At 70.2% G+C, this 26,589-nt stretch overlaps 2 protein-coding genes across 2 annotated transcripts; both read left to right on the top strand.

The window, feature by feature from the left end:
• The first annotated feature begins 122 nt into the window (after positions 1–122).
• PRPF6 (pre-mRNA processing factor 6) lies at positions 123–22,933 on the top strand. The gene is made up of 21 exons (XM_036010040.1): positions 123–338; positions 1,739–1,907; positions 2,866–2,984; positions 4,762–4,840; positions 5,247–5,423; positions 5,595–5,750; positions 8,171–8,265; positions 8,579–8,735; positions 9,480–9,642; positions 11,644–11,762; positions 12,476–12,694; positions 14,058–14,180; positions 15,940–16,061; positions 17,285–17,423; positions 18,420–18,539; positions 18,840–19,016; positions 19,295–19,428; positions 19,846–19,937; positions 20,412–20,526; positions 22,079–22,205; positions 22,742–22,933. Exons 1-21 carry the CDS (start codon positions 268–270, stop codon positions 22,892–22,894), a joined length of 2,826 nt encoding a protein of 941 aa, XP_035865933.1. The 5' UTR covers positions 123–267; the 3' UTR covers positions 22,895–22,933.
• A 744-nt stretch (positions 22,934–23,677) lies between these two features.
• C9H20orf204 (chromosome 9 C20orf204 homolog) lies at positions 23,678–26,589 on the top strand. The gene is made up of 4 exons (XM_036010055.1): positions 23,678–24,379; positions 25,613–25,891; positions 25,981–26,133; positions 26,287–26,589. The coding sequence occupies exons 1-4, from the start codon at positions 24,377–24,379 to the stop codon at positions 26,428–26,430; spliced, it is 579 nt and encodes a 192-aa protein (XP_035865948.1). The 5' UTR covers positions 23,678–24,376; the 3' UTR covers positions 26,431–26,589.

A 26,589-nucleotide genomic window follows, 5' to 3' on the forward strand; every position in this document is an offset into this window, starting at 1 on the left:
GGCGCTGTGGCTCTGGCGCTCGCCGTGTCTCCGCCCCTTAGCCGCGGCCGGAAGTCGCGTTTCCGGAACTTCTGCCCCGAGACCCCGAGGTAGGCGGGGCTTCGTGCGGACCGTGGTCTCTGCTTCCGGGGCGCGGGTGACGCCGGGGCGCGGGTGACGCGGGACCAGCGACTTCTTCCTGCAGCGGAGCTCCGGACTCCCGTGGCCCTCCGCCTCCGGCCGTGGCCTCCGTCTCTTCCCTTCCCAGCGCTCGTCGCCGCCGGCGCCATGAACAAGAAGAAGAAGCCGTTCCTGGGCATGCCCGCGCCGCTCGGCTACGTGCCGGGGCTGGGCCGAGGGTGAGTGCTGCGGCGGGCGCGGGAGGGGCGGGGCGGGCCCCCACGAGTCCCGGCCCCCCACGAGTCCCGGCCCCCACGAGTCCGGGCCCGGCGGCGCGCGCCTGGGGAAGGGGCAGGGCGCCAGCCCGGACGACAGCATCCAGACTACTCGACGCGAGTGTGACAGACGAGGGCCTGCGGCCATTGCGCCTGCAAGGATGCGAGGCCGTTTAGATCAGTGTTTGCAGGAGGGGTTGTCCTCCGTGGTTCGTTTCCACCCGGTGCAGGTTCCACCTCCCGCCTGGGCGCGGGGGCGGGACCTCCCGGCGCGGTGGCCGGAGCTGGTGGCTTGGTGTCTGCTGCGGGAGCGTGGTGGCCGCCCGGGCCTGGAGGGCCCCGCCCCCGTCCCGCCACGGGCACGACCGGTCCTTTTCCATAATCCTGTGATTCTTCTCTGCGGAACTCGCAGGGCCTCACTCCTTTCCCGTGCTGTCGGTGCTCTTACCCTGCTTGTTCCAACCGCCGACTCCGGGGGGGGGGGGGGGGTCGGGCGCCGTCCCAGCCCCCCAGACCCCTGTCACGAACTGTTGAATAAACGAGCAGTCCTTACCATCCTGTGTGTTTGGTTACTCCCGTGATAAGGAAAACTACTGGGTTTTTGTCCTTGGGGGGCACTTGGGTCTCAAGTTCGACACCGTCTTCAGAGGACCTGCAGTGGGCTAGGAGCGGCGGGGAGTGCAGGAGCAACCTCACAACGGGGAGCATATTTAGCACCGTCGGACCCTGTGGGCGGGTGGGGCGCTCTGTGGGGTGCTAGCATTCGAGCCGTGTTTAGGGGTGCAGGAATGGGCAGGCTAGGGAGTAGCAAGGAGCCTGTGAGCAGGACGCATGGTGCTGACAGAAGTGGAAATCCTGGAGCCCTGGGAGAGGCAGCACCTCGGAGCTGGGGGCCGGGGCGGCTCTGCTGGCCAGCAGCGGGAGCCGTGGTCTGGGCAGGAGGGGTCAGGAGGCTGGCGAGAGATGGGATGGGGAAGGAGAACGAGGGAGGCCAAGCTGATGCCACCATGTCTGCTTGGGTTGCCAGGCGGGCCCTGAAGAGGAGCTCGGATGGGGTCAGGTTGGGTGTGAGGGCCCGGTTGGATGTGAGGTGGTTGGGCATGGGGGCTGGGACTTGGAAGGAGGGTTGTCTGAAGCCCTGGGGAGTGTGGCGGCAAAGGCAAGCCTGAGCAGCCCCTCAGGGAGGGTCAGAGGCATCCCCCTGGAGAGAAGAGGCTGGAAGTGCTGGGGAGCAGGGCCACGCATGGTTCACTGCCACAGCATCTGCGGGGACGTTGGGGAAAGGTGTCTCTAAGTGACGGGTGTGGGGGGAAGAACGCAGGTCTAGGTTACCCAGTTAACTGGCATCTCGGGGTCTCCTGCAGCGCCACCGGCTTCACCACACGGTCAGACATTGGGCCTGCCCGGGATGCCAATGATCCTGTGGATGACCGCCATGCACCCCCGGGCAAGAGGACCGTCGGGGACCAGATGAAGAAGAGCCAGGCTGCAGACGATGACGACGAGGACCTGAATGACACCAACTATGACGAGGTGACTTGGGGGCCTGGCCCGTCTGCGGGGGCTGGGCGGCGTGGGAGGCTGGCCCAGCTCCCCTTGCAGCTGCCCCTGGCGGTCCCGCAGCCGAGTGAGAGGGGAGCGGGGCAGGTGTGAGGAAGTGGGCACCTGGTCGTCTCCTCAAACAGGTGTCTAGGCGGCTGCCACGCCCCTGCTCTGGGTTTGTGTCAGCCCCCGGGGAAAAATGTTTCAAGGTACGAGAACAAGCTTAATTTGAAAGTTACAGGGGGCATTTTCGGTCTTGCTCCTTGGCATGTGTCTTCAGTTTGACTCGAATTAGCTCACAAAAATAAAAGGAGGGGCAGAGGACGTGGGAGGGAGCCAGTCGGGCTGTGCAGGCTCAGGACAGCGGGTGCGGAGGCAGCGGGAGGGCCCTCGGAGCCCAGGAGAGCCCAGAGAGTGCGGGTGGGCGTGCGGGGGGTGGGCACGGGGGGGACGGGTGGAGTGGGAAGTGGGGTTGGCGACGGCACCCGCTCTGCTTCACGCTGCTGCCACCCTGCCCGTCAGGCGCTGCGGCTGCTGGAGCGATGTCAGGCCTTGTTCCTCGGAGGAGCCGAGTTTAAAAATTCTGTTCTGAAGCAACCGTGTTTGCAGGGAACTTGCAAGGGCGTACGGAGAGTGCCTGCACTGCTGTCACGGGCCTCTCCCCGTCCTGCGTGACCTTAGTGCAGTCCCCACCAGGAAGGGCGCACTGTTAGTGAGCCCGCGGCCACAGCCTGGTCCCGCCAGCTCCCCACCTGCGTCCTCGGGCCGGCCCCGGCCGGGCCCCTCATGGCCTCTGGCTCCGCCGTCCGCTCCGGAGGGCTCCTCCGTCCCCAGCCCTCGACAGCAGCTGCGCGCCCCCCCCCCCCAGGTGGGTTCGTCTCGTGCAGCCGTGCTGCTGGGGGCCGGGGGGGGGGGGCAGGAGCTGAGCCCGCCCTGTGCTCGCCCCCAGTTCAACGGCTACGCGGGCAGCCTCTTCTCGAGTGGGCCCTACGAGAAGGACGACGAGGAGGCGGACGCCATCTACGCGGCTCTGGACAAGAGGATGGACGAGCGGAGGAAGGAGCGCAGGTAGGAGCAGCCCCTGCCCCCCCCCCCCAGCCCCCGCGGTCCGTGTCCGGCCCCCAGGAGCGGCTCCGGCTCCGCCTGTGCTTGGACGTGCTCCGTGCCGGAGGCGAGGTGCAGAGCAGCACGTGCGTCCGCGCCGCCTGGGGGGGGTGCGTCTGGGCTGGGTGGGCGCTGGGCGGGGCCGCAGGGGGGCCGTCCTGCCTCCGTGCGGGGGTTCCCACCTCTGGGATGGCCGCGGCAGTGCTGGCCGCTGAGTTCTGGGGGGTTTGGACGTCGTCTCTGTGAGTTTTTGACGCCTCTCTCGTGAGAGAGAGTGTCCCCACGGAGCGCTGGAGCGGCGAGGCTGAGCGGAGCAGGCGGAGAGGGTGGCGCGGGGTCACAGGCCCAGGTGGCGGCAGCTGACGGCTCAGCTGGCCCCTCCCCCCGCCCACGATGCACTCGCGCCGTGACGTCCTGTTGTGACTCTGGCGTGCCCAGTGTGTTCGGGAGAGCGACGGCGACGGAGGGAGACTTCCCGCGGGGGGGCGGGGGCACAGCACGGTGTGCCCTCGGTGTGCTGCAGAGCCGCTCGCTCGGACCTGCGGGGTCTCACCAGCCAGCGGCGCCCCGGCCGGCTCGGTGGAAACAGAAACAGAGGAGGAGGATCTGATTCCAGCCTCCTGGGAGTCACGCGTTTGGAAGCTGAGCCAGGTGGTCGCGTCTGTCTGGTGGCTGAGGAAGGAGCGCAGGGGCGCAAGCTCGGTTATGACAGCTGCGGGCCAGCAGGGGGAGCAGTGCGGCCAACACGCCGCGTTGGGGGGCAGCTCGCTCGCCAGCCAGCCACTGCCCGCACCTGCACGGGGTCTCCCCCGCCCCTCGGGGCCGGGGCACCCTCCGCACCAGGCCGTCTTCTCCCACGCGGGCCCCCCAGCAGCTCGAACCCCCGTTCTGTCACCCGGCAGCCGGGCCGCGTCCAGCTGCCCTGCTGCTCCCGGGTGCGGCCGGGCCGCTGCTGCCCCCACCCTCATGTCAGCTCCCCGCCCGGCTCCTGCGGCTCCTGCGGCTCCGCCGGCTCTTGGAGGAGACGCGACTCGGTGCAGTGGGGCCTGCCACCGCCCCCCCCCCCCCCCCGCCCCCTGCTCCTGGGGGCGGGCACTGGAGGGGCCGGGTCTGCGGCCAGAGCACCCGGCAGGCGCCTCTCTCCGTCCCATGGCGGTTGTCCCAGGTCGGTTCCGCCCCACGGAGGGAAGTGCGATCTTCCGTGTCAGGGAGTGTCAGCTGCTCGCCCGCTTGCTCGTGGCGGCGACGGTCCTGTGTCCCGGTGCCCGTGCCTCGGTGCTCACACGCGACCTCGGGGCTCGGCCAGCGTCGGGACCGGGTTCCTGGCCCCTGGGGCAGCAGTAGCCCGGGGACTGTCTGCCCTGGGGCCAGTTACTCGGCGATGGTCGGGGCCCCGTTCTGGTCCCCGGGGCCGAGGTGCTGGCGCAGGCCTGCTGCGCACGCGTGCCGGGGGCGGGGGGCGGCTTGTGCCGGGGAAGCAGCAGCCGCGCTTGGGTTCAAGCGCAAGAGTCTGAGCCAGAGTCGGGTGGCCTGGTGTCGCCGTGGTGCGTCTCTGTGCTCCCCGCTGGCCGGCGGCCGAGCCCGGCACACGGCAGGTCGCGCGCTGCTGCCTGAGGTCGGACGCGACCCCAGCTGCTGCGCCGGGGGGCTCCCCCCCTGGGGGTTCAATGGGGACGTGACACAGCAACGTCGTCTCGGGGGGTGGACCCCAGCCTCTCTGACGCCCCGTTTCACCTCCCAGGGAGCAGAGGGAGAAAGAAGAGATTGAGAAGTACCGCATGGAGCGCCCCAAAATCCAGCAGCAGTTCTCAGACCTCAAGGTAGGAGACACCTGCCCCCCCGCCTGCTGCAGGGAGCTGGCCCCTCGGGTGGGGGGGGGGCTGCGCGGCCTTGCCAGTGCTGCTCTCCCTTTGGCGCGGGCGGCGGAGGGCGGGCCCGGCCTCGGTCTTCCGCCGCGGCCCGTGGGCACGTCTGCGTGGTGGGCGGGCAGCCTCTCCTCCAGCCGAGAAAGGGGCCGGGTGAGCGTGTCTCCCCAGGACTCCACTGTGTTTACGTCACGTTGTCTAAGCCACGTCCTCTGGGCCCCGGCAGAGCGGCTCACGCTTGCGTGGAGCAGACAGCCACCCCTGCATCGCAGCCCTGTCTGAGCGCGGGACCCCCCCGCCCTGGGGCCGGGGCGCACCGTGGGACTCTGCGGGGGGCTGACGTGGGGGCGGGTGTTCCCAGAGGAAGCTGGCGGAGGTCACCGAGGAGGAGTGGCTGAGCATCCCCGAGGTGGGCGACGCCAGAAACAAGCGCCAGCGGAACCCGCGCTACGAGAAGCTGACCCCCGTTCCCGACAGTTTCTTTGCCAAACACCTGCAGACCGGGGAGAGCCACACCTCGGTGGACCCCCGACAAACCGTGAGTCCGGAGCGGCGGGGGCGGGCCTCGGCAGTCCCGCTGCGGGTGGGTGGGTGGGTGCGGCGGGAGCGCAGGGGCCGACGTGCTGCCGCTGAGCCTGCCCACACGGCTGCGTGCGTCCAGGGGCCCGGAGAGGGCGCTCTTGCAGCACTGTGCCCCTCCCCTCCCTAGCAATTCGGGGGCCTCAACACGCCCTACCCTGGGGGGCTGAACACGCCGTACCCCGGCGGGATGACACCGGGGCTGATGACGCCTGGCACGGGTGAGCTGGACATGAGGAAGATCGGCCAAGCGCGGAACACGCTGATGGACATGCGGCTGAGCCAGGTGAGGGCTCGTGTCGCGTGCCGGCCCCACAGGCGGCGCGCACGGCGTTCCTTCTCTGGCCGTGACGCTCACGCACCTTCGTGGAAAGTTCACGCTCCGGAGCGCTCTGCCCCCGGGTGAGCCGACCTGCGGTGCTGTGCGGTCTCGCCCGGCACCCAGAGGGCCGGGCTCTGCTCTCAGGCGGTCGGTGTGGCCGCCTGAGTTCAGTTCCTGCAGCCCGGGCCCCCCCGGCGCGGGGACTGTCGGTGGGGCCTCGTGTCCACCCCCCGTCCTGACGGTTCAGCGCACGTCCACTCTCCCGGTGCCCGCGGCGGCCGCAGTGGCCCTCCCGGGGCACGCTGTGCGCCCTGTGGTCCAGGAGGAGGACGCAGGGGCGGTGGAGACCCTTCCCGACGAGGATGTGCACACTGGAAACCAGGCAGGAGGCCCCGGCTGCTGTGGCTCAGTGGGCTGAGTGCCAGCCTGCGAACCGAAGGGTTGCTGGTTCAATTCCCAGTCAGGACACAGGCCTGGGGTGCGGCCGGGTCCCCAGTGGGGGCCGTGCGAGAGGCAGCCACGCACTCAGGAAGGTGCTTTCAGATTCGACTCCACGTGCCTCACGATCTCACCCAAGGGGGCCTTTCCCACACTGGAAGGTCGCGTGGGCTCCCGTGGTGCTGGGTGTGCATCTGCCTCGCGCGGGGCGGGGCGGGGCGGAGAGCAGCCGCGTCTGCACGTGTCCAGGTGCATCTGGGGTGGACTTGGGTGGAGGAGCTCTCCGCTGGTTTCTGCCCTTTTTTTTTTTTTTTTGCGATCACAAACCGAGTTTGAGGCTCTCCTGAAGCTTCTGTCTGCACTTTCAAGTGAAGATCTTCATGTAGTTTTGAAGAGGAGTTGAATCAGCACATTCGTGTAACAATTCACATAATAAGGGCTTGGTGATGATGAACTCCTTGAACTTGACCTTATCTGGGAAGCACTTTATCTGCTTCCATTCTAAATGAAAGCTTTGCTGGATAGAGTCATCTTGGATGTAGGTCCTTGCCTTTCATGACTTGGAATACTTCTTTCCAGCCCCTTCTTGCCTGCAAGGTCTCTTTTGAGAAATCAGCTGACAATCTGATGGGAACTCCTTTGTAGGTGACTGTCTCCTTATATCTTGCTGCTTCTAGGATTCTCTCCTTCATTTTTACCTTGGCTAATGTAATTATGATGTGCCTTCGTGGGTTCCTTCTTGGGTCCAACTGCTTTGGGACTCTCTGAGCTTCCTGGACTTCCTGGAAGTCTATTTCCTTTGCCAGATTGGGGAAGTTCTCCTTCATTATTTGTTCAAGTAACTTTCCCACTTGTTCTTCTCTCCCCCTTCTGGCACCCCTATAATTCGGATGTTGGAACGTTTAAAGATGTCCTGGAGGTTCCTAAGCTTCTCCTCACTTTTTGGAATTCTAGTTTCTCCATCCTTTTCTGTTTGGTTGGTTGTTCCTTCTAGTCCACTGAATTGATGTGAGACCCAGTTTCCTTCCCATCACTATTGGTTCCCTGTGCATTTTCCTGCATTTCTCTTAGCATAGCCTTCATTTTCTCATATAATTTGCGACCCAAATCAACCGATTCTGTGAGCATCCTGATCACCAATGCTTTGAACTGTGTATCTGATACGTTGGCTATCTCTTGGTCTCTTAAAAGTATTGGCTCTGGGGCTTTGATTTGTTCTGCTTGAGCCATTGGGGGGGGTCTGGTCGCGCCTGTTACGTAGTGGGGGGCGGAGCCTTAGGTGTTCTCCAGGGCGGGCACCCCAGTCGCAGGGTTGTGACGCTGTATGTGAGGTGGGGTCCGAGAGGGAGCAATGGCGCCTGCTCCTCTCTCCGTTGGACCTCAGTCCCTTCTGCTGCTGCTTCCGCCAAGCCAGCTGGGCCCTTCTGGTGCTGATACCTGGGTGGGCGGGCTTGTGCAGGTTCTGGGACCCCGTGGGTCTCTCCTGGCGCCTCAGCCCCCACCGGTGTTTTCAGTCGGGGTCTCCCCGCCCTCACATCCTCTGCCGGTCGTACCGCGTTGGCCGGGCCCTCTGTCGGTGTTTCACTTGAGTTTTGTTGTTTCTATGGTGACTTTAAGACTCAGAACTAGACAGTGGTGGAGTAATGAAACGGTACGTGCACATTTTAAAGTAACTAGTTGAAGTAACAGTTGTTTTCAGTCTCTGTTTCTCGGGTCCCACTCACTTTCAGACCTTTCTCACGCCCAGTAGGTTCTTTCCCCCTGGGGCGTCCATGGGCTCAGGGCTTTTGTGCGGACCCTTGTTCGCTGCCGTCACCAGCCGTGTGCTGATTTCCTGGTTTCCCGCCTTGGAGTCCCTACCTCCACTGGCAGGGGGGCGGGGCCGGGGCGGACCTGGGACCCCCTCGGCCCCTGCTGACCGCCGCGTGGCCCGGCCTGTCCTGCAGGTGTCCGACTCTGTGAGCGGGCAGACGGTGGTTGACCCCAAGGGCTACCTGACAGACCTGAACTCCATGATCCCCACCCATGGAGGGGACATCAAGTGAGCACCCTCAGGGCTGGGGTGCGGGCGGGCCTCCGGCTGCCTGGGACATGCTGGGTGGTCTCTGAGGAGCGGGCAGCCAGAACAAGACGCAGGCGTCCTGGGGGACACTCCGGGCGGCGGTGCGGTTTCCACTAAAAGCATGTCTGTCGCTGTCCGGTGTGGACGCGCCCGGGCTCAGGGGAGGCGCTGACCGGCCGCGGTGGCGTCTCCTTGGGTCTGGCTCCCCAGGGGCATGTGTGGGGTGCTGTGCGTGCCTGCCTGGGCGCGGGCGCAGGGTGGCAGCCTGACCCCTGCCCCCCGGCCCTCCCAGCGACATCAAGAAGGCGCGCCTGCTCCTCAAGTCTGTGCGGGAGACAAACCCTCACCACCCGCCCGCCTGGATCGCCTCCGCCCGCCTGGAGGAAGTCACCGGGAAGCTGCAGGTCGCGCGGAACCTCATCATGAAGGGGACAGAGATGTGCCCCAAGGTGAGGCGCGCGGTGGGGCCCCCGGGAGCCTCAGTGCCCTGCGGGGCCCTTGCGGGGGCGGATGGGCTACAGCGGGGCCTTCTGCCCGTGCGTGCGGGGCTGCAGGCAGAAGGACGGGTGAGGCTAAGGGTGTGAGCCGGGCGAGCGGGCTTCCTCCTGCCTGGGCTTCCCCCTGCCCGTCCTCCTCGCAGTGGGGGTCTGGCTGCTCTCAGGTTGACGGCAGGGCAGCCCCGACTGGGAAGGGCAGGGGTGTCTGCTCTGCCACCCGCCCCACGGGAGTGCCCTGCAGACCGAGGCTGATCTTCCACCGTTCTTGGTGGGGCCGTGACTAGACCCCCCCGAGTGCTGTGCACCGTGGTGCAGACGGGGTCCCCTGACACAGACCCGCTCTCTGCACACTCACACCGGGCTCTGGCGTGGGTGGGGGTCTCCGGGCCAGCGTGTGGCTGCCTGCCGCCTGTCGGCTCCATGTCCGGACCAGCCCCTTCCCCTGCAGGCGCTGGCTCCTCTCGCTGGGAGGGCCTGCCCCGCACGCACTCTGCCAGACGTGCCACAGCCACCGTCCCCACGTCGGTGGCCCCAGGGGTCTGTGGTGCAGCTGAGCTCCAGGCCCGGCGACAGCCTCCTGTCAGATTCCAAAGCCGGTGGAGGGGTCTGGGAGCCAGCCCCGGTGTCCCGAGGCCGTGTGGGCCCCCGCAGGCTCCCCCGGGGCGTGCCCACACTAAGCGTCTCGTCTCCTCGCAGAGTGAAGACGTCTGGCTGGAGGCAGCCAGGCTGCAGCCCGGGGACACGGCCAAGGCCGTGGTGGCCCAGGCTGTGCGCCACCTCCCACAGTCCGTCAGGATCTACATCCGAGCCGCAGAGCTGGAGACGGACGTCCGCGCCAAGAAGCGGGTCCTTCGGAAAGGTGCGCCCCTGTCCTGTCCGCCCCGCTGCCCCCCCCGGGGGAGCCATCAGCGTGCAGCCCTGGGCTACCTTCCCGCGCCTGGCGCCCTGCTCCGGCCTTGGGATGGGGGTTGCGGAGCGGGTGGCAGCCTCCAGGCTGTCTTCCGCCCTCGCACCACTGGGCCCGCCTGCAGCTGCGCCGTGACGTGCGTGAGCTGGGCCTCGGGGCGTGCGTGGGGGCGAGGTGAGCCGGCACATGTGCTGGCAGGCGCTGCGTGGTTCGGCGTCGCTCCGGCGGCCGCCCTGGAGCTCTGCGTTACTCGGGCCTGTCCCCGCCGCGTAGGGGTCCTGCAGGGGGGTCCTGCAGGGCAGCGAGTGCCCTCGGGCCTCCCCTCGGACGGTTCGCATGCCGGGACCTGAGTCCGTCCAGGAGCTGGGGCTGGGGCGCAGCCCCCGTGGGCCTGGTGCAGGGCTCGTCCTCGTGCAGTCGCTGAGCACCGCCCGCCCTTGGGTCGCGTGTCCGGAGCAGGCGCCGGTCGGCCGACCGCAGTGCAGGGGTCCGGAGTCGGTGGCACTGGGAGCGGCTTTCAGCCCCACCGCGGCTCTGGCTCTCCCGGCGTGAGTGTGGGAGTGAGCGTGCGCACCATCGGGCTGCAGGCACCGGCACGTGCCGTTGCTGGGAGGCGCCCGCCAGCGCCCCTCTGCCGCGTCTGCCTCTGGGGGCAGCCCCGCCGCCCGTGGGGTGCTCGGAGCCAGGGCCTCCCCGGGGCCGGGCGCAGAAAGCAGGCGCCTGTTTTCGTTCACTGAGACCAGCTTCCCGCCTGTCCGCAGCCAGGGAGACAGCTAAGGACAGACACGCCCAACCCTCGGCAATTAGCGGTGTTTGCTCAGGCACGGTCCGCTGCGCCCCTGCCGCGGCGTGATGGATGACCCGCCGCCAGAGGGCCTGGGTGCGGGCCCAGTTGGCGGGGAGGGCGGCGGGCACGGAGGAGGGCCTGCTGGGACGGGGCGGCCCGGTCCCCGCGGGCTTGGCCTCCTGGAGGCACGGAGGCTGCGCTCTGGGGGACAGAGGGTGCAGCCCCCCCACCCCCCTTCCTGCTGGGCCTGGCCCCGGCCCCGCCCCCTCAGAGGGGCTCCCGAATCAGCTTCTGTTCCCGGTGCCCCCTGTGTCCCCGGGGAGCACCTGTCGCCCCCACTGGAGAGGAACTAGTTCTGAGCTCCGAGAGCTGCGAGGACGCGTCTGGGGCACAGGCCCTGCCCTCTGTCTCAGGGGGGTCACAGCAGACGTCCTTGTCCTCTGCTGGGGGCCCTTCTGCTCCCGCGGCTGGTCTGAGACCCGAGGGGCAGCGTGGCCTTGGGCGCGGGCCTGGCCTCTGAGCCACAGCGACCCCCGTGTCCTGCTCGGGACCGCACGGGCGGGGCTGAGCCTGGTGCCCTGGGGTGGCCGCTGGCTGCCGCCGGGTGAGCAGCACCGTGCTCCTCCCTGCACCGGTGCACTCACAGGAAGTGAGTCACTCCCCCCGTGCTCCCCCCCCACACACACAGCAGCCCCTGGCCCAGGCGCTTCTCCTTCCAGTCGCCCTTCCCGCCTGGGCCCCGGCGTCTGGTGGTAGCCCTAATGCGGCGTGGCACGGCCCCGTGTGAGCAGTGCCTGGTCCCCAGGCACTCGGCCGGCCCCTGGGCACACATGCCAGGACCATCGGTGCCCTCCTCCCGCGGTCCCTGCGCCCTCGCTCGCTCACACCGGCCCTAGCCCCCCGAGCGGTCTCTGCCTTCCTGCGCCCGGGCCCTTTGTCTGCAGACACTGCTGTCCGGGCGTGAGTGGGGGTGGAGGGGACCTGCCGCCCTTGGCCATCGGCTGTGCCCGAGGCCCAGGTGGACCCCAAGGCAGGGCAGGCCTGCCCTCCTGGGCTGTCCCCAGGCGAGACCACCTGACCCTGCTGGCAGCAGCATCCTCTGGGACGAGGGCGTCCTGCCTCCACTCCCCTCTCCTGGGACCTGGTTTCTCGTGTGCCTTCCCCAGCCCTGGAGCACGTGCCCAACTCGGTTCGCTTGTGGAAGGCGGCCGTGGAGCTGGAGGAGCCGGAAGACGCCAGGATCATGCTCAGCCGAGCCGTGGAGTGCTGCCCCACCAGCGTGGAGGTAAGCAGGGGTCCCCGGGGCTCAGCTGGCACCGAGCTCCCTTGGGCAGCAGGGAGAAGTTGCGGGAGGGAGGCCAGCCGCCTGTCCCAGGCGCCATGGCCAGCCGTGCCGCTGACGGAGTCTCCGGGTTCTGTGCGTAGCCCCGCCCCCCCCACCCTAACGCCGCTTGGGATTTGCAGGCGGGACCTGAGGGGGCTTCCCGCCAGCCCAGCATGGGGCCGGCTCCCTGCCTCAGACCCGGTCTCCAGGGCTAAGCACTCAGGTCCGGACGTTCTGTGCAGCGGTTTCCAGTCTGGGTTCAGTCACCCTCGGGGGTGTTGTGAAATCCTCCCGAGGAAGCGCGTCTCTGTTTGTTCACGCAACCGCAGAGCCGCACACACGGCGCACTTCTGGCGGTGGTGCAGAGCGGCCAGCTGGGGTGCGAGGCCCCGGGGCGGGGGGACCAGACGCCCGGGTCACCCCCCAGCTTGTGACGCAGCCGCACGTCCCGCTCCCCTCCGAGCCACCCCCAGAACGGGCCTGCGCACGGCACATGTCCCGGCCACCCGGCGTGGTTGCGTGTGGCCAAGACGCCGTCGCTTCCGCTCAGCGGAGCGTCCCTCCGTGGGCCAGAAGCAGGCAGAGCGGCTCCCAGAGGTGCAGGGGCTGCCGTCCACTCGGGGGCCCCAGAGCCTGCCCCGGGGGTCTCAGGTCCCGGCCCCCCCCCCGCGCAGCTCTGGCTCGCCCTGGCACGGCTGGAGACCTACGAGAACGCCCGCAAGGTCCTGAACAAGGCGCGCGAGAACATCCCCACGGACCGGCACATCTGGGTCACCGCGGCCAAGCTGGAGGAGGCCAACGGGAACACGCAGATGGTGGAGAAGATCATCGACCGGGCCATCACCTCGCTGCGGGCCAACGGCGTGGAGATCAACCGCGAGCAGTGGATCCAGGTGGGCGTCCGGCCGCCCGTCGGGTCCTCTCCCCCGGCTTGGCCCTGCGTCCTCCGTCCCCGCCCTTCGGGTCCTCGGAGCCGCACCTCCTCCAGGCCCTCCCGGGCCCCACGTCCCGGTGCAGCCCCTGTGCGTCCCTGCTCTACTCTCGGTCTTCCTCACGTCGCGAGCCGCCGCTGGCTCCTCCTCTTGGGCCTGCGTCCAGAGCGGTGCGGGCGCCACAGTGCCCTAAGCAGACCCCGCCAGGGCCCTCTTCCGACGCTCACGAGGCTCGCCCTGGGCCCGCCCAGGTGTGGGTGTGGCTGCCGCGCTGCAGGGCCCAGGGGCCGAGGGGTCCCGGCAGGGTCTCTGCCCCACCGCTGGGCCCACACTTCTCTGCTCCTCACGGGTCTCCTGGCTGCACCTCCACCACTCTCTCCTCGGGCTCTGCGCTGGGCTCTGCACTCTTGGGGTGCTTCCCTGGCACGTGCGGAGCCCGAGGGGCTCCGGTGAGGCTGCTGAGCCCGGCTCCCGTCCAGGCCTCCCGCTGTCTGGTGGAGACAGTGGGCAGCTCCGACCCCCGTCTGTGGCAGACGGGCCGCCAGAGCACCCCTGCCCGTGCGGCCCCGCCAAGTGCCGGCGCCCCTGGAAGCGACTCCTTAGGGTAGAGTTGCGCCTTTGCATCTTGAGAGAGAACGGAGATTGGGGTCCGAGAGGTGGCCCCACGTGCCCCTCAGCCAGGTGCAGCACCGTGTCCCCACCTTTGTCCCAGGAGCGTGGGGCGGTGTTTGGGTGTCTCTGAGGGGGTGGGTGTGAGACGCCTTAGCGCTTCAAAGCCCAGCTCCTTTGGGCTCCTTCGGAGAGCTGCGTGTCGTGTCGGTCGCGCCCGTTCGCGTCTGCACGAGCCGTGGGCGCGTCTGCGTCTCCCGCTGCCTCCTCTCCCGCCCCGGAGTCAGCCCCCCGCGCTCTCCCGCCGGGCGGGCGATGGTGTGCTGGGACGGGCCCGCCCCAGGTCTCCGTCTCGCCCTCTCTGTCGGGGCCCCTGGCGCCCCAGACCTGCCTGTTCGGCTGGAGCGTTTCCCCCAGACCCATGGGTGCAGGGGTGTGTGCTCCTGCCTTCTTCTCCGGCTTCTTCGGGAGCTTCTTCACTGCCAGAGCCTCTCGTGGCCACCGAGGTGGCTGCAGTAGCACGTGCTGTGGGGCGGTGCTTGCGGGGCCAGGGGGCGCAGCTTCACTCGGTCCTCGGGCCCCCGCCGGCATCCACCTGCTGGGGGAGGGTGGGGCAGGGGCAGGGGCTCCCAGGCGCAGGACAGGCCCCGCAGGGCCCTCGGCCCGGGCCCCTGCAGCTCTGCACCACACTGTCCGCTCTGTGTCCCTGTTCCAGGACGCCGAGGAGTGTGACAAGGCCGGCAGCGTGGCCACCTGCCAGGCGGTCATGCGGGCGGTGATCGGCATCGGGATCGAGGAGGAGGACCGGAAGCACACCTGGATGGAGGATGCCGACAGCGTGAGTCTGCCCGGGGCCGGGGCCTCTGTGGTTTTGGGACGCGGCTGCCGTCCCACGAAATGGCTTCCAGCCGCACTCGCATGGGGGGCTGCCTCTGAGCCCCAGCGACCTGCGGAGGGGGCTCCGGGCCACGGGCTCTTCGCGGGCCCCACCCACCCCGGGGCTCGCTGCAGAGCGTGCCCTGGAGACCTGTGCTCACGGAGCTCCCGGCTGCTTGGAGGCTGTTTCTGTAGAACAGGTTTCTGGAAGAGAGGTGGCGGGCGGGGCCGGGGCCGATGGACACAGTTCAAGTGTTCGGTGTCTCGCGGGCACCCCTGGTCTGGCTCCGTGCTCTGAGATGAGCTCCGCCTCTGGGAAGGGGGCAGAGCCGGAGCGGGGGTTCTCACGTGCCCCTCGCCCGGACCCACCCACTCTCCCCGCGCCACCGCGCCACCTTGTTCACACCCCGCGCGAGCGTGCGCATGGGCCCCGCTCGGGGGCTCCTGCCGGGTCCGCTCTGCCTTTTGTCTCCTTTCAGTGCCGTGGGGGGGGGGCACGTGGGGGCTGCGACGTCTCTCCTCAGCACACCGGCCTGCTGGCGGGCGGGCCCCTTAACTGTTCTTGGCCCGCGTCGCCTGCTGCTGAGGTTTGTGCCACGTGGAGGGTTTCTGAGTGTCCTGCCTTCTGCGTCTGATTAGAGCCCATCGGCTGGAACCTCAGGAATGCAGCGCGGCCCTCCCTCCCTCCCTCGTCCCCGTGAGAGTCCACTTCTTCGAGTCGGGCGGGACTGGGGACCCCTCGGCTGTCACCCACGTGGGCTGTGCAGCCATCATCCAAGCTCTGCGGGTGGCGCGGCCCCGGCACCGGCGCGGTCAGCGCTCGGGACGCAGGGGTCCTCAGCCGAGTCACGTGTCCCTGATCCTGCCGTCCGCCACCCGCTCTGGGCAAGGCTGGCTTTCAAGGGGCCCATGACCCTGGGCTGAAGAGGCACGGAGGGTGTGCCCTGTGCTGTGGCCCCCGGCAGGCCGGCCTGGGTGAGCTCTCCCTGGAGCCTGCGGGGCCGCGGAGCCGGGCAGCCTCTGTGACCATCCTGCCGGACCTTGGTCAGCAGCCAGGGACACGGCACAGGCCGGTGCGCACGGGCCTGGTTCTCAACCGGGGCCTTCCTCCTGTCTCCAGGCGCCCCTGGTGAGGACGTGCCACGGCGGGGCCCTTCCCTGTGGCGGTTGACCCCGGAGGGCGGAGGGGCCCGCTCGAATGAGGAGGTCTTAGCTGGGTTGCTGTTCTTGCTCCCCCCCCCCCCCATTTGCAGACTAGTGGTCCTTGAGTGCCAGGAGGCTGGCTGGTGGGCTTCCCAGAGGAGGCAGCCATTGATGCAGGCAGTGGCCTCAGGTGGCGCCGGCCCCCGTGCGAAGCCTGCCACCCAGCTCACCTCAAGACGGGGCCCTCCTCAGCCGGGAGGTGCAGGGTGTGCCGGCTCCGTCCGGCACGAAGCTCCGTGTCCCGGCGTCCCTGCCGGTCCAGGCATCCCCGCCGAGGGAGGGGCGCACACCTGTGGAGACGGGGCGTGCCCGTGGTCGGCCGCGCCGAGCGTGGCTTGGGGTGGAACCGAGTGCCCCGCTGCTCTCGGAGGAGGAGCCCCACGTGTTCGTGTTCCCGCCCCCCACCCCCGGGGGGCTTCCCTCCCGAGTGCGCGGCTCCGCGCAAGCGGAGGGCATCCTTGGGGAGGGCGCCGGCCCCCGAGCCCCGCCCCACGCCCGTGTGTCCCTCTCGCCCGCAGTGTGTGGCCCACGGCGCCCTGGAGTGTGCCCGCGCCATCTATGCCTACGCGCTGCAGGTGTTCCCCAGCAAGAAGAGCGTGTGGCTGCGGGCCGCCTACTTCGAGAAGAACCACGGCACCAGGGGGGGGGGGGGGGGGGGGGGGGGGCGGGGGCCCGGCCTGGGGCTCGGCGGCAGGTGCTGTCCCTGTGGCTCCTCAGGCGACAGGGCCGTCACCGTCCCTTGCTCAGGGGCGGAGGCTCCGGCAGCGTGCTGGCCTCTGGGCCCCGACGCACGTGGTTTTCATTTGGGCGGCTCTGGCGTTGGGCCGGGCTGGCTCCCTGCTCCGAGGGGGTCCTCCGCAGTTTCCTCTGATTGTGCTGATTAATCCAAACAGCCTTTGGACGGCCCCCTTGGCCGCCAGTGCTGATTAGATTAGGTGTTGCAATTTCTGGCGGCAAGCAGGCTTCCCAGCCACTGGGCTCCCATCTGCGTGCGCCCCCTGCTCGGTCCCCCGTGCTGGGCACGGCCGGGCCTCGTGACGCTGCCGGGGCTGCAGCCGGGAGCCCCAGCCCTGTCCTTGTCCCCCACGGCTCCGGCGCCATCCGCCGCGGTCTGCTCAGGGTGCCTTCGTGCCCCCGTCCCCTCCTCGCTCCTGCCAGCTGCTCTGTGTTTGGAGTCGGCTCCGGGGGCTGTGTCGAAACAGCCGTGCTGGCGTGCCCCGCGCCAGCGCCCCTCGGACGGCCTGTTCGGGGAAGAGCCTGGCCTCCCCCCGCCCCACCCTGGCGCCTGTCCTGCCTGCCCGCACATCTCAGGGTGACTAGGGGCCTTGGTCCCGGTGTCGAGGCCGCAGGGCTGGCCCACACCCGCCTCGCTCCCTCTCGCTGCTCAGGCCGGAGGGGCTGCCCGTGCCAGGTGGCGTGGAAGAGCGGTGGTGGGCTTCGCACGTGGTGCCCGGGCTGGCGGGCCCCTTGCTCGGCGGTGACCTGAGATAACTCTGCCAACGAGGCAGCGTCTCGGGTGCCAGGGGGTAGACCGAGGCGGCGATCTTTATCGGCGGGCCTGCAGTCCGAGATGAAAAGGCCTCCTGTCCCCTGGGCCGGGCGCTGCCCCTCCCTGCAGGGCGCTCGGCTGTAAAAGGGTCTCCCGGGAGGCTCCTCCCTGGGCCCCCGCTCCGCACACAATGTGCTGCTTTGTTGGGCTCTCCGCGCCGGCTGGTGGGGGAGCCTTTGTGGGGAGAGGAGATTTCCCCAGGCTCTCCCCGTCGTAAACCTGGTGAATCATTCACAGGGCCGGACTTTGGAGCCGGGACTGTCCCGGCAGCCCCGCGCCCCGGGCGCCCCGGTGACGGCGGCCCTGTCTTGCAGGGAGTCCCTGGAGGCGCTGCTGCAGAGGGCCGTGGCCCACTGCCCCAAGGCCGAGGTGCTGTGGCTCATGGGCGCCAAGTCCAAGTGGCTGGCGGGCGACGTGCCCGCGGCGAGGAGCATCCTGGCGCTGGCCTTCCAGGTGGGTGCAGCTGGCGGGCTGCGCGGGCCTCGGTGTCCTCGCGCCTCGGGGAGGGGCGTGGTCAGGGTGCACGGGGCGCGGGCAGCCGGGGCCCCGTGGGCCTGAGAACCAGGACAGGCGCCCAGCTGGCGGACATCTCTCGGGGTCCCCGCCGCTCAGTGTGGCCACGGGCCCGGGACTCCAGAGCCCAGACCTGAGGGCCGGCAGGGGGCACGCCCCCGCAGGGAGGAGCAGGCGCAGGGACAGCAGCTCCGACGTGGAACCAGGCCACCCTGTCCTGGGGGGGGCCACGTCACACCGGACAGCACGGCGGGCGGCTGTGTCTGCCATCACATGGGGCGCTGCCGCGGCGCGGCAGGGCGGGTGCTGGCCAGCAACGTGCAGCCCCTTCCCCGTGAGTGCGGAGGGTGCGCCAAGGCCGGTCAGGGGCCCAGGCTGGCACGGCCGCCCGTCACTCCTGAGCGAACCCGTGGGGGGCTGGCCTGGAGCTGGCCGTGCCGTCTGCTCGTTCAACTGAGTCACGGGGCTCCTGCCTGGCCCTGGTGGCCTGGTGCCGTGCACATGGGGTGGTCTGTGCGCCCTCTGGAGGCTCCAAGGGCACCACCCACGTATACGCTGCCCTCCGGGTGGTTGTGGGCGAGTCCTGACCCTTGGGGGTCCTCCCCACACCGTCCACAACACCCTGGGCGCCCTTCTGTGTGGCTCAAGCGAACACACTGGGGTGGCTGGTTCCCCGCCACCAGGCTGGGCGTGGCGGGTCCCGGGGTAGGACACGAGAGAGGCCGCCCAGGCTCAGGGGCCCCAGAGAGACGGCCCTGCGGCTGTGGCCTCGTCCCGTTGAGGCTGCCCGCCTGCAGGGTGGGACTGCCGGGGGCCCCCCTCCTGGGCCGGACCCTGTCGGGCGGACGGCCTGTTCCGGGGAGGCTGGCACGCTCCTGGGAAGGCTGTCCTCCCCCCGTGCCGGCTCCCTGACCCCGCTGTGCGCCCCCCGCCCAGGCCAACCCCAACAGCGAGGAGATCTGGCTGGCGGCCGTGAAGCTGGAGTCGGAGAACAACGAGTACGAGCGGGCCCGGCGGCTGCTGGCCAAGGCGCGGAGCAGCGCCCCCACCGCCCGGGTGAGCAGCGCGGCCGTCCCGCGGGGTCAGGGGGACGGGGGTCAGGGGGACGGGGGTGGCCCGAGGGGCCGAGGTGCCCCCGGCTCCTTCATTCAGATGCCGGGTGAAACGGGCTCGTGAGCACGTGCCACGGCCGGTGAAGTGCGGCTGGGCAGACGGCACAGGAGGGCGCCCGCCTGCTGTGTGGCCGTAGACGTGTGCCGTGGAGGTGCTGCCGGGGCCCGGCCAGGAGGAGCGGCTGTGTGGGGGAGGGGGCGAGGGCGGCGGCCCCCTGACGAGCCCGCCCCCCCCCCCCCCCAGGTGTTCATGAAGTCGGTGAAGCTGGAGTGGGTGCTGGGCAGCATCGAGGCCGCGCAGGAGCTGTGCGAGGAGGCCCTGCGGCACTACGAGGACTTCCCCAAGCTGTGGATGATGAAGGGGCAGATCGAGGAGCAGGCGGGGCTCACGGACAAGGCGCGGGAGGCCTACAGCCAGGGGGTGAGCGCCGGGCGCCGTGGGCGCGGCCGGGACGAGCGGCACTCCTCCCCTGGGCCCTCCCCGCCGTCTCCGGGCCCCAGCCGCCGTGGGCACCGCAGGGCTGTGCATGTAGACACCCTGTGCACACGTGTGTGCACAGCCACAGACGTGCCCGGTGCGCACGTGCAGGCCCCCGCTGGACCGTGCCGGGGGTGGTCTCCACGGACCCGGGCAGCCCCCTCAGACGCCCGCCCACGCCCGCCCTCTCTCTCTCACTCGTCTGCCCCTTCTGGCCACAGCTGAAGAAGTGCCCCCACTCCACGCCCCTGTGGCTCCTGCTCTCGCGGCTGGAGGAGAAGATCGGGCAGCTGACACGAGCCCGGGCCATCCTGGAGAAGTCGCGCCTGAAGAACCCGAAGAACCCCGCGCTGTGGTGAGTCGGGCCTGCGGGCAGCTCGCCGTGTCCAGGAGCCGGGGAGCCGGTGGAGCAGCTCCGTGTGTGTGTGTGTGTGTGCGTGTGCGCGCGTGGGGGGTGGGGTGTGATGACAGGCAGGACCTGGAGGGACGAGGAGGGTTTGGGGGGTGCAGAGGGGCGGCTGGGGCTGTGCGTGTCAGGGCTGGGGCGCGCCGCGAGAAGCGAGGGGGACCCCATGGTGCTGTGCCCCAGCAGCCCCTCGTGCTGTCTGTCGTCCCGCTGTCCCCGCGGCACCGGGGGAGGTCAGCATCTGGGGCCCCGCGCGGCCGAGCCCGAGGGCCCGCGGCGGGGCGGCTGCAGCCCCCGGCTCTGTGGTCCCGCCCGGCCGCGTGTCCGCAGACCGGCCCCGACCCCCCTCTCGGGCCCCGTCCTCAGGCTGGAGTCAGTGCGGCTGGAGCACCGCGCAGGGCTCAAGAACATCGCCAACACGCTGATGGCCAAGGCGCTGCAGGAGTGCCCCAGCTCCGGTGAGGGCGGCCCCGGGTGCCGGGTCGCGGCCTGCCGCTCGGCGGGGGTGTGGGGGGGCTGCTGCGCGCGGGCGTCCACGGCCCACTCGCCGCGAGGGGCTCGGGGAGAGAAGGGCGTGACGACCACCCGTGAGCACCCGCCGGGAGCCACGCCTTTGAGCTCTCGCGCCCTCGTGTGAAGCTGAGAGCGAGGGCGTCAGTCCCAGCAGCCTCGGGACCCCCAGATGCGGGGGGGCCACCCTCACCGGGCGCTCTGCCTCAGCCACGAGATCACCGCGTCGGCGGGGAAGCCGGTCGTCAGTCCCCGCCCGGCCGTGCCCTGAGAGCTGCCCCGTCTCTGCCCCTGGCACAGCGGGGGCCGGGGCCCGGGGAGGGGGGGCAGCAGGACGCCCCCGCCGGCAGCTGCGTGTGGACGGGCGCGTGTCGGGTTGAGGCCGGGGTCTGAGGGGCGGCGCCTCCGTGTCTGAACTCCAGGTGTGCTGTGGTCTGAAGCCATCTTCCTGGAGGCCCGGCCCCAGAGGAAGACCAAGAGCGTCGACGCCCTGAAGAAGTGTGAGCACGACCCCCACGTGCTGCTGGCCGTGGCCAAGTGAGTGGAGGCCCCAGGGCCGCTGTCCTGGGGGCCCACAGCCCTGGGGGCCCACTGGGCCACTCGCCGGGTCCTGGGCCGCTCGCTGAGCTCTGTGATGAGGCCGCGGGGGTGCGGGCCGCCCGGACTCCTCTGTCCCAGCCCCTTCTGACGGGACGGCCCTCTGCCACGCGTGCGAGCCCGGGTCCCCAGGTCCCCAGGCCGAGGCAGACGTGCTGACTTCGGCCCACGCGGAAACTGACTTACGGGCCAGGCTCCCTGGGCCGGGAAGGGCATCGAGCACGGAGACGGTTTCCACGGTGTCGGGCGAGAAACCAGGCTCTCCCTGAGCGGGGCCTGGGGGCCATCGGGCCGGTTTTCGGGGGGCCTGGGGCATGGAGACTCATGCCGGAGGCCACCTCTTTTGGGTCCCCTGGTTTCGAGGGCACGAGGGGTCAGCCAGCGACCTCACGGCGTGAGTGGGTGTTGGCTTCCTGGGGAGGCGTGTGGTGTGGCGGTGGGGGGGGAGCCCAGGCTTCGGGGAGAGTGAGGCTGTGGCCTGCGAGTGCGGGGCCTTGAGAGCTGACGACCCCTCCCCCTGGGGAGCGGGGTGCTCCCGGGCTGCCGCTCTGGGCTGTCCCCTGGGGGAGGCGGCCGGTGTGGCCCAGGAGCTCCCTTGGGCGGTGCAGCCCGAGAGCACACAGGAAGTGGGCCCCGACGGTCGTGGCCCCCGTTCCTCGGGTCCTGCCAGCACCTCCTCTCCACAGCTTTAGGGGCGAGGGCTTCCATAGGCCCCCGAGGCCCGCTTGGCCAGTGGGGGCCCCCTCCTCCCGCCCTGTGCTTCCGCCTCCCCTGTGATCTGATAGAGTGGCCATAAAACCTCGTAAAAGGCTTTGCTAAAGTAAACGAGCCACTCCACGCCGTCCCCAGGCTGGGGTCCCAAGCGCCTGCTATCTGGGCTTGTGCCCTCTAAATCACAGTTTATCTAACACCTGGCAATTAAGAAAGCCGCAGGGCTTAAAAAACAATCAAGCTATCAGCGTGAAGCGAGTCCAGCCTGTAACAGACCTGCTGGCCGGCTGCCGGGAGTGCAGGGTGCTCCCCTCTGCTGGGAGCCTCTGGCGGAGGGGGACGGGGCCGGGTTCCTCACCGCCCTGCGGGGGCTCCCGGGGTCCTCGGTCTGCTCGCAGGCGGTCCTCCCGCGCTGCCGGGCGCCGGGCGTCCCTCTGCTGTGGCCCAGGACCCCGGTGGGGCGGGAGCAGGTGGATGCCCTGTCCCCGCTCTAGTCAGAGCCTCCGTGGGGGTCCTGTCAGGCCAGCCCCCGCCCCCGTGGGCCGTGTCCAGGTGGACGGGAGGGTGTGCGGGTTTTTAAGAGAACCGGTCCGGTCAGACCCTGGGCCAGCGTGGCTCCCGGTGGCCAGGCCCCTCCTCAGCCCCCAGCAGGAGCCCCAGGGCTCGAGGGGAGAGCAGCACTGGGGCACCGCAGCAGGGCTCGGGGCTCGCGCTGCACCTGTGTGTGGGGGCAGCCGCTCACTCGGGGCGCGCGCCCGCCCGCCCGCCGGCCGCCCCGCAGGCTGTTCTGGAGCGAGCGGAAGATCACCAAGGCCAGGGAGTGGTTCCACCGCACCGTGAAGATCGACTCGGACCTGGGGGACGCCTGGGCGCTCTTCTACAAGTTCGAGCTGCAGCACGGCACGGAGGTCTGCGCCCGGGGCCGGGGGGGGGGGGGGGCGCTGGGGGGGGCAGCCGACAGTTTCTGCCTCTGCGGCTGGTGTCTGGGGGCAGGTCTGCAGCCTCTCAGCCTGAAATGCAGGTGGGGGGGCTGCGTGCAGTGGCCCGTCAGCGCTGCCTCGAGAACTGGCAGGCCCAGGGGATGTGGGGCCCCCAGGGCCTGTCCTCCTGCCTCAGTGGGCCTGTCTTCCTGGGCCGGAGCCCAGCACGACTTCCTGGGAAGCCCGGTCCTTGGCGGAGCTGGGCTCACAGGGTCGGGTGGCCAGGCTGTCTTGGGGTCCCCCTGACACGTGCACCCCAGGCTTCGTGTGAGGCGTGGACTCCGGGGCTCGCCCTGGCCACGCACAGCATCAGGCCTGCCCTGCAATCGGCGGCCCAGGGGCTGCCATGGGGGCCGCTCCCAGGAGGAGGGACCTGTCCCCGGCCGGGGCCGCGCAGTGGGGCGGGTGGGAGGAAGGGCCCAGGAGGGGCCCTGTCTCAAGACCCCGTGCCCCCCCGCCCCCAGGAGCAGCGGGAGGAGGTGCGGCGGCGCTGCGAGAACGCCGAGCCGCGGCACGGGGAGCTGTGGTGCGCCGTGTCCAAGGACATCGCCAACTGGCAGAAGAAGATCGGGGAGGTGCTGGTGCTGGTGGCCGCCCACATCAAGAACGCCTTCTGACCGCGCGGCCCTGTGGGCGGGGCCTGGGGGGGCTGGGGGGTGCCCCTGAGCTGCCCTCCCCGCTCTGCTGTGTGATTAAAGGTTTTCTGGGCATCCTGCAGGGCTGGTGCCCCGCGGGTTTTCTCTGGCTTCCCGAGACGCGGTGCGAGGCGGCCTCACAGAGGGAGCCGGGCTCTGCAGGGGTTTCGGAGGAGGCGGTGGGGAGTGCAGGTGCCCCGGTGACTCATCCGTCCCGCCCCCCCGGCCTGCAGGGTGACTCCCCTGAGTCTGGGCGTGAACAGCAGCCCAGGTCTCCGTGCCTCCTGAAGCCCGTGCCGGGGCACAGCCGGGCCCTCAGCTCGGGTCGGAGGGAGGCTCCCTCACGTTTGCGGGCGGACTTGGTGTCCTGCTTCTGAGCCACCAGTTTCCCTGAAGCGCTCGCAGCTGTCCTCTGACCGGGAAGGGGTCCCATCCCGGGGCACGCGGCGGGTGTTGGGTGAGGGCCCCAGGCTGCCCCCACGGCTCCCCCAGAGGAGCCGGGAGGAGTCTGCCCGGCTCACTGAGGGCGAGCTCCCAGGAGCCCGAGCCCCACGGAAGCCACAGCCTGGCAAGGGGCGGCGGCGGGCTGTGGCCGGCCTTCTGTGCCCCGAGGGGGGCGCCGCTGACCTGGGCACCTCCTCTGGCTCTGGAGGCAGCTGAGGCCCCCTGCGGGGCCTTTGGAAAGCTCCGGAGCTTCGGGGTGACCTGTCTGCTGCGAACATCTGGGCTGGGGTCTGTCCCAGGGACGAGGTGCTCCAGTGTCTCCCACTGTCGTCCCTTCGCCCCCCCTCCGGGCGAGGGGCTCCGGAGGCTGCGCCTGTCCTGTGGGCGGGGTGGGGCCGCGGCCGAGTGCCCGGCCAGCGGGAAGTCCCACGCCCGGGACCTGCTGAGGCAGGACCCCTGGAAGTCGGAGCAGGGGCCGGGCTGGCCTGGCGGGGGCCGTTAAGTGTCTCGCCGGGCTGTGGCCAGGCTGTGGCGGGAGACAGCACCCCTCTTGGAGGAAGACCCTGGTGGAGGGGTGTGGGCAGGCCCCTCTTCCTTGGCTCCCCTCCCCCACCTCGCTGTGCGGCCCCGTGCCCACGGGCTCCCACCCCCTCCCGGACAGCACATGGCACGTGTCCCGGGGCCGGTGGCTCAGTCCCGACCCACTGGATGGAAGGCCCAGCCAGCTGCCTGGGTCCAGGGTCAGGTTAGTTGAAGAAGCGATTGGATAGGGGTGGGGAGAGGGAGGGGGCAGGCTGGGACCAGGGGCCTCCCTCCCCACTCCCGCCTTCCCTGGAGGAGCCGACTTCAAAAGCCTCGTCCGCCCGCTGCAGCCGCCCGCTGCAGCCCGTCCAGGGAAGCCCTCGCTGGCGTTGGCTGGACCTGGGGCCGGGCCTGGAGGGGCTGCTGCACCTGAGGACCCCAGGGCCATGGGGAAGGCCCAGCGGCGGGAGTGAGGGAGGGCCTGACCCTGAGAGGCCCATGGTGAGCAGCGTCGGGCCCGGGGGTGGGAGGCAGCTCGGCCGGGAGGGGCTGCGTGTCCTGCCATGCCCCACCGGCCGATGGGAAATCCCCCGGGGTTCGGGCCCTGGGTGCTGGGCCTGGCCTTGCAGGCAGTGTTGGGGGCAGGGAGTCTGCTGGGCCGCCCTGTGTGTGCGTGTTGCAGGGACGGGGCAGGCGGGCCCCCTGGGCAACTGACCTGCCCACCCGGACGTCCCTCCAGTACCAGCTGGCTCTCCCGTCCCTGCGCCCTCTGACCCGCAGTAGGCGGGGGCGAGACCCCGGGTGGGCCGTCACGGCTGCGTGTCTGCGGCTGAGGAGAGGCACCGTGAATAGCCTCTGCTCTTCCGGCGGCCGGGGCCCCACCCCGAAGCTCCACAGAGTCCCTGGCCCGGGTGCCGCTGGGTGCTGCTGCGCAGGCCCCTCCGCCGGGGCTGGGAAGCCGAGTCGAGTCCTGGTCTCGCTCGGTTCGCATGACTGATTTCCAGCCGCTGTCGGACTCCGTCGGGGGCTGTGGGTGGGTTCAGGAGCTGGCGCCGGGAGGCCAGCCTTCGTTTCTCCCTGGTGCTGGGGCCGTGGGGGGTGGGCTCCCGGCCTGGAGAGCTGGTCCTCTGCGTTCTGGTGGGCCGGGGAGTCCTTCACCACAGTGTCTGGGGGCCTGGTGCGGCCCCTCCCCTCGCCTCTGGGGGTTTCCCCAAGCCTTCCCCTTCCAAAGGGGTGTGGCCTCGAGCTTTGAGCCCTCACCCTGCCCTGGCCGAGTCGGGGTGCAGGGACCCCCACTTCCCGGCATAGGAGCTGGTTGAGTGGAGCTGCAGGTGAGGGTGATTCTGTCCAAGGCTCCTGGGGGGAGGGTGGGCACCCAGCTCTGGGAGGAGTGGGGGGATCTGCCTGGCTGGGGGAGAGGGGCGACCTGCCTCCCCCAGGCCTAGGCCAGCCCTGCCCTCCACTGTTGCCCCCACACTGGCCTCTCACCCCATCTCACTGGGCTCTGCCAGGAGCCCTGGGGGCGTGGGGTGCAGGACCTTCTGCCTCACACAGCAGGGACCTGTCCTCCCTGACCTGGGCCCAGCTCCCAGGGGGGTGTCCCGGGCCGCCTGCATTTCACTGCAGCTCGGAGTCCCCAGGGGGTGGGGAGTGAAGCTGACGGTCTGTGAGCCTGCGGGGGGGGGGGGCCTCCCCAGGGCCTGGGGGCCCCGCCCTGACCTGGTGGCCTTCCAGGTGCCCCCTAAGCCCGCGCTCTGGGCGCTCCTGCTGGCGCTGCTGGGGCTGGCGTCGGCCCCCACACAGCCGCGCACCTGCAGCGTCCCCGACGTGCTGCGCCACTACCGGGCCGTCATCTTCGAGGACCTGCAGGCCGCCGTGCGGCAGGTGGGGCTGGGGGCCGAGGGGAGCGGGCCGGGCTCCAGGCGTCCCCACTTCATTCGGAAGAACCAGACCGGAGCCGCCGCGGCTGCCCGAGGGCGGGGTCGGCCGGGACCCTTCTGCAGTGCCCGGAAGGTAGGAGGGGACGCCCCACCCGCACGCGAGCCCTGCAGCCTCCACGTTGGGCTCTGCACCCAGCCCGGTTCCTCCCCCCTCCCCCCCAGGAGCACAGTATCCTCGCGTCCATCGCCTCCCTGGGCCGGACCCTGCGCGGCGCCGCGGCTGGTGGCCGCAGTGGGGCCCTGGAGAAGGCTGCCTGGACCGTGGCTCTGCGCACAGAGGCAGTGATGCGGCGCCACTGCCGGACGCTGCACCAGGTGTGCCTCCGCCCCAGTGTGTGCCGGGACGCAGCTGGGCCCTCCGCCCTCGGTGTCGGGGTCCACGTCGGGCCCACTGACCAGTCCGTGATGCCCTTCCCGAGGGGTGGGGGGCTGGGGCGGGCATGCTCGCTGACCAACCGTTCCCGACAGCGGAGCCGGCGGCCCCAAACGCGTCCCGAGCAGCAGCGGCGTCGCGGCAGCCGGAGGCGGCTCCTTCTGCGAGCCCTGGACGCCGTCGCCACCTGCTGGGAGAAGCTCTTCGCGCTGCGCGCCTGGGCCCACGCGGGCTCCTAGCTGGCGCTGCGCTGGGCCTGGGAAGGAGCCTCGTGGCTCGGCGGCGGCCAAGGGCTCCCCCTGCTGACCACTGGGCCCCGCCTGTCCGGGGCTCGTTCTGGCCCGGGGTGGCTCGAGGAACCCGGGCTTGCGAGACGCCAGCCCTTCCCAGGCCAGGCT

Source organism: Phyllostomus discolor, chromosome 9 (genome assembly GCF_004126475.2).
Source record: "Phyllostomus discolor isolate MPI-MPIP mPhyDis1 chromosome 9, mPhyDis1.pri.v3, whole genome shotgun sequence".
In the NCBI taxonomy this organism is placed as follows: Eukaryota; Metazoa; Chordata; class Mammalia; order Chiroptera; family Phyllostomidae; genus Phyllostomus; species Phyllostomus discolor.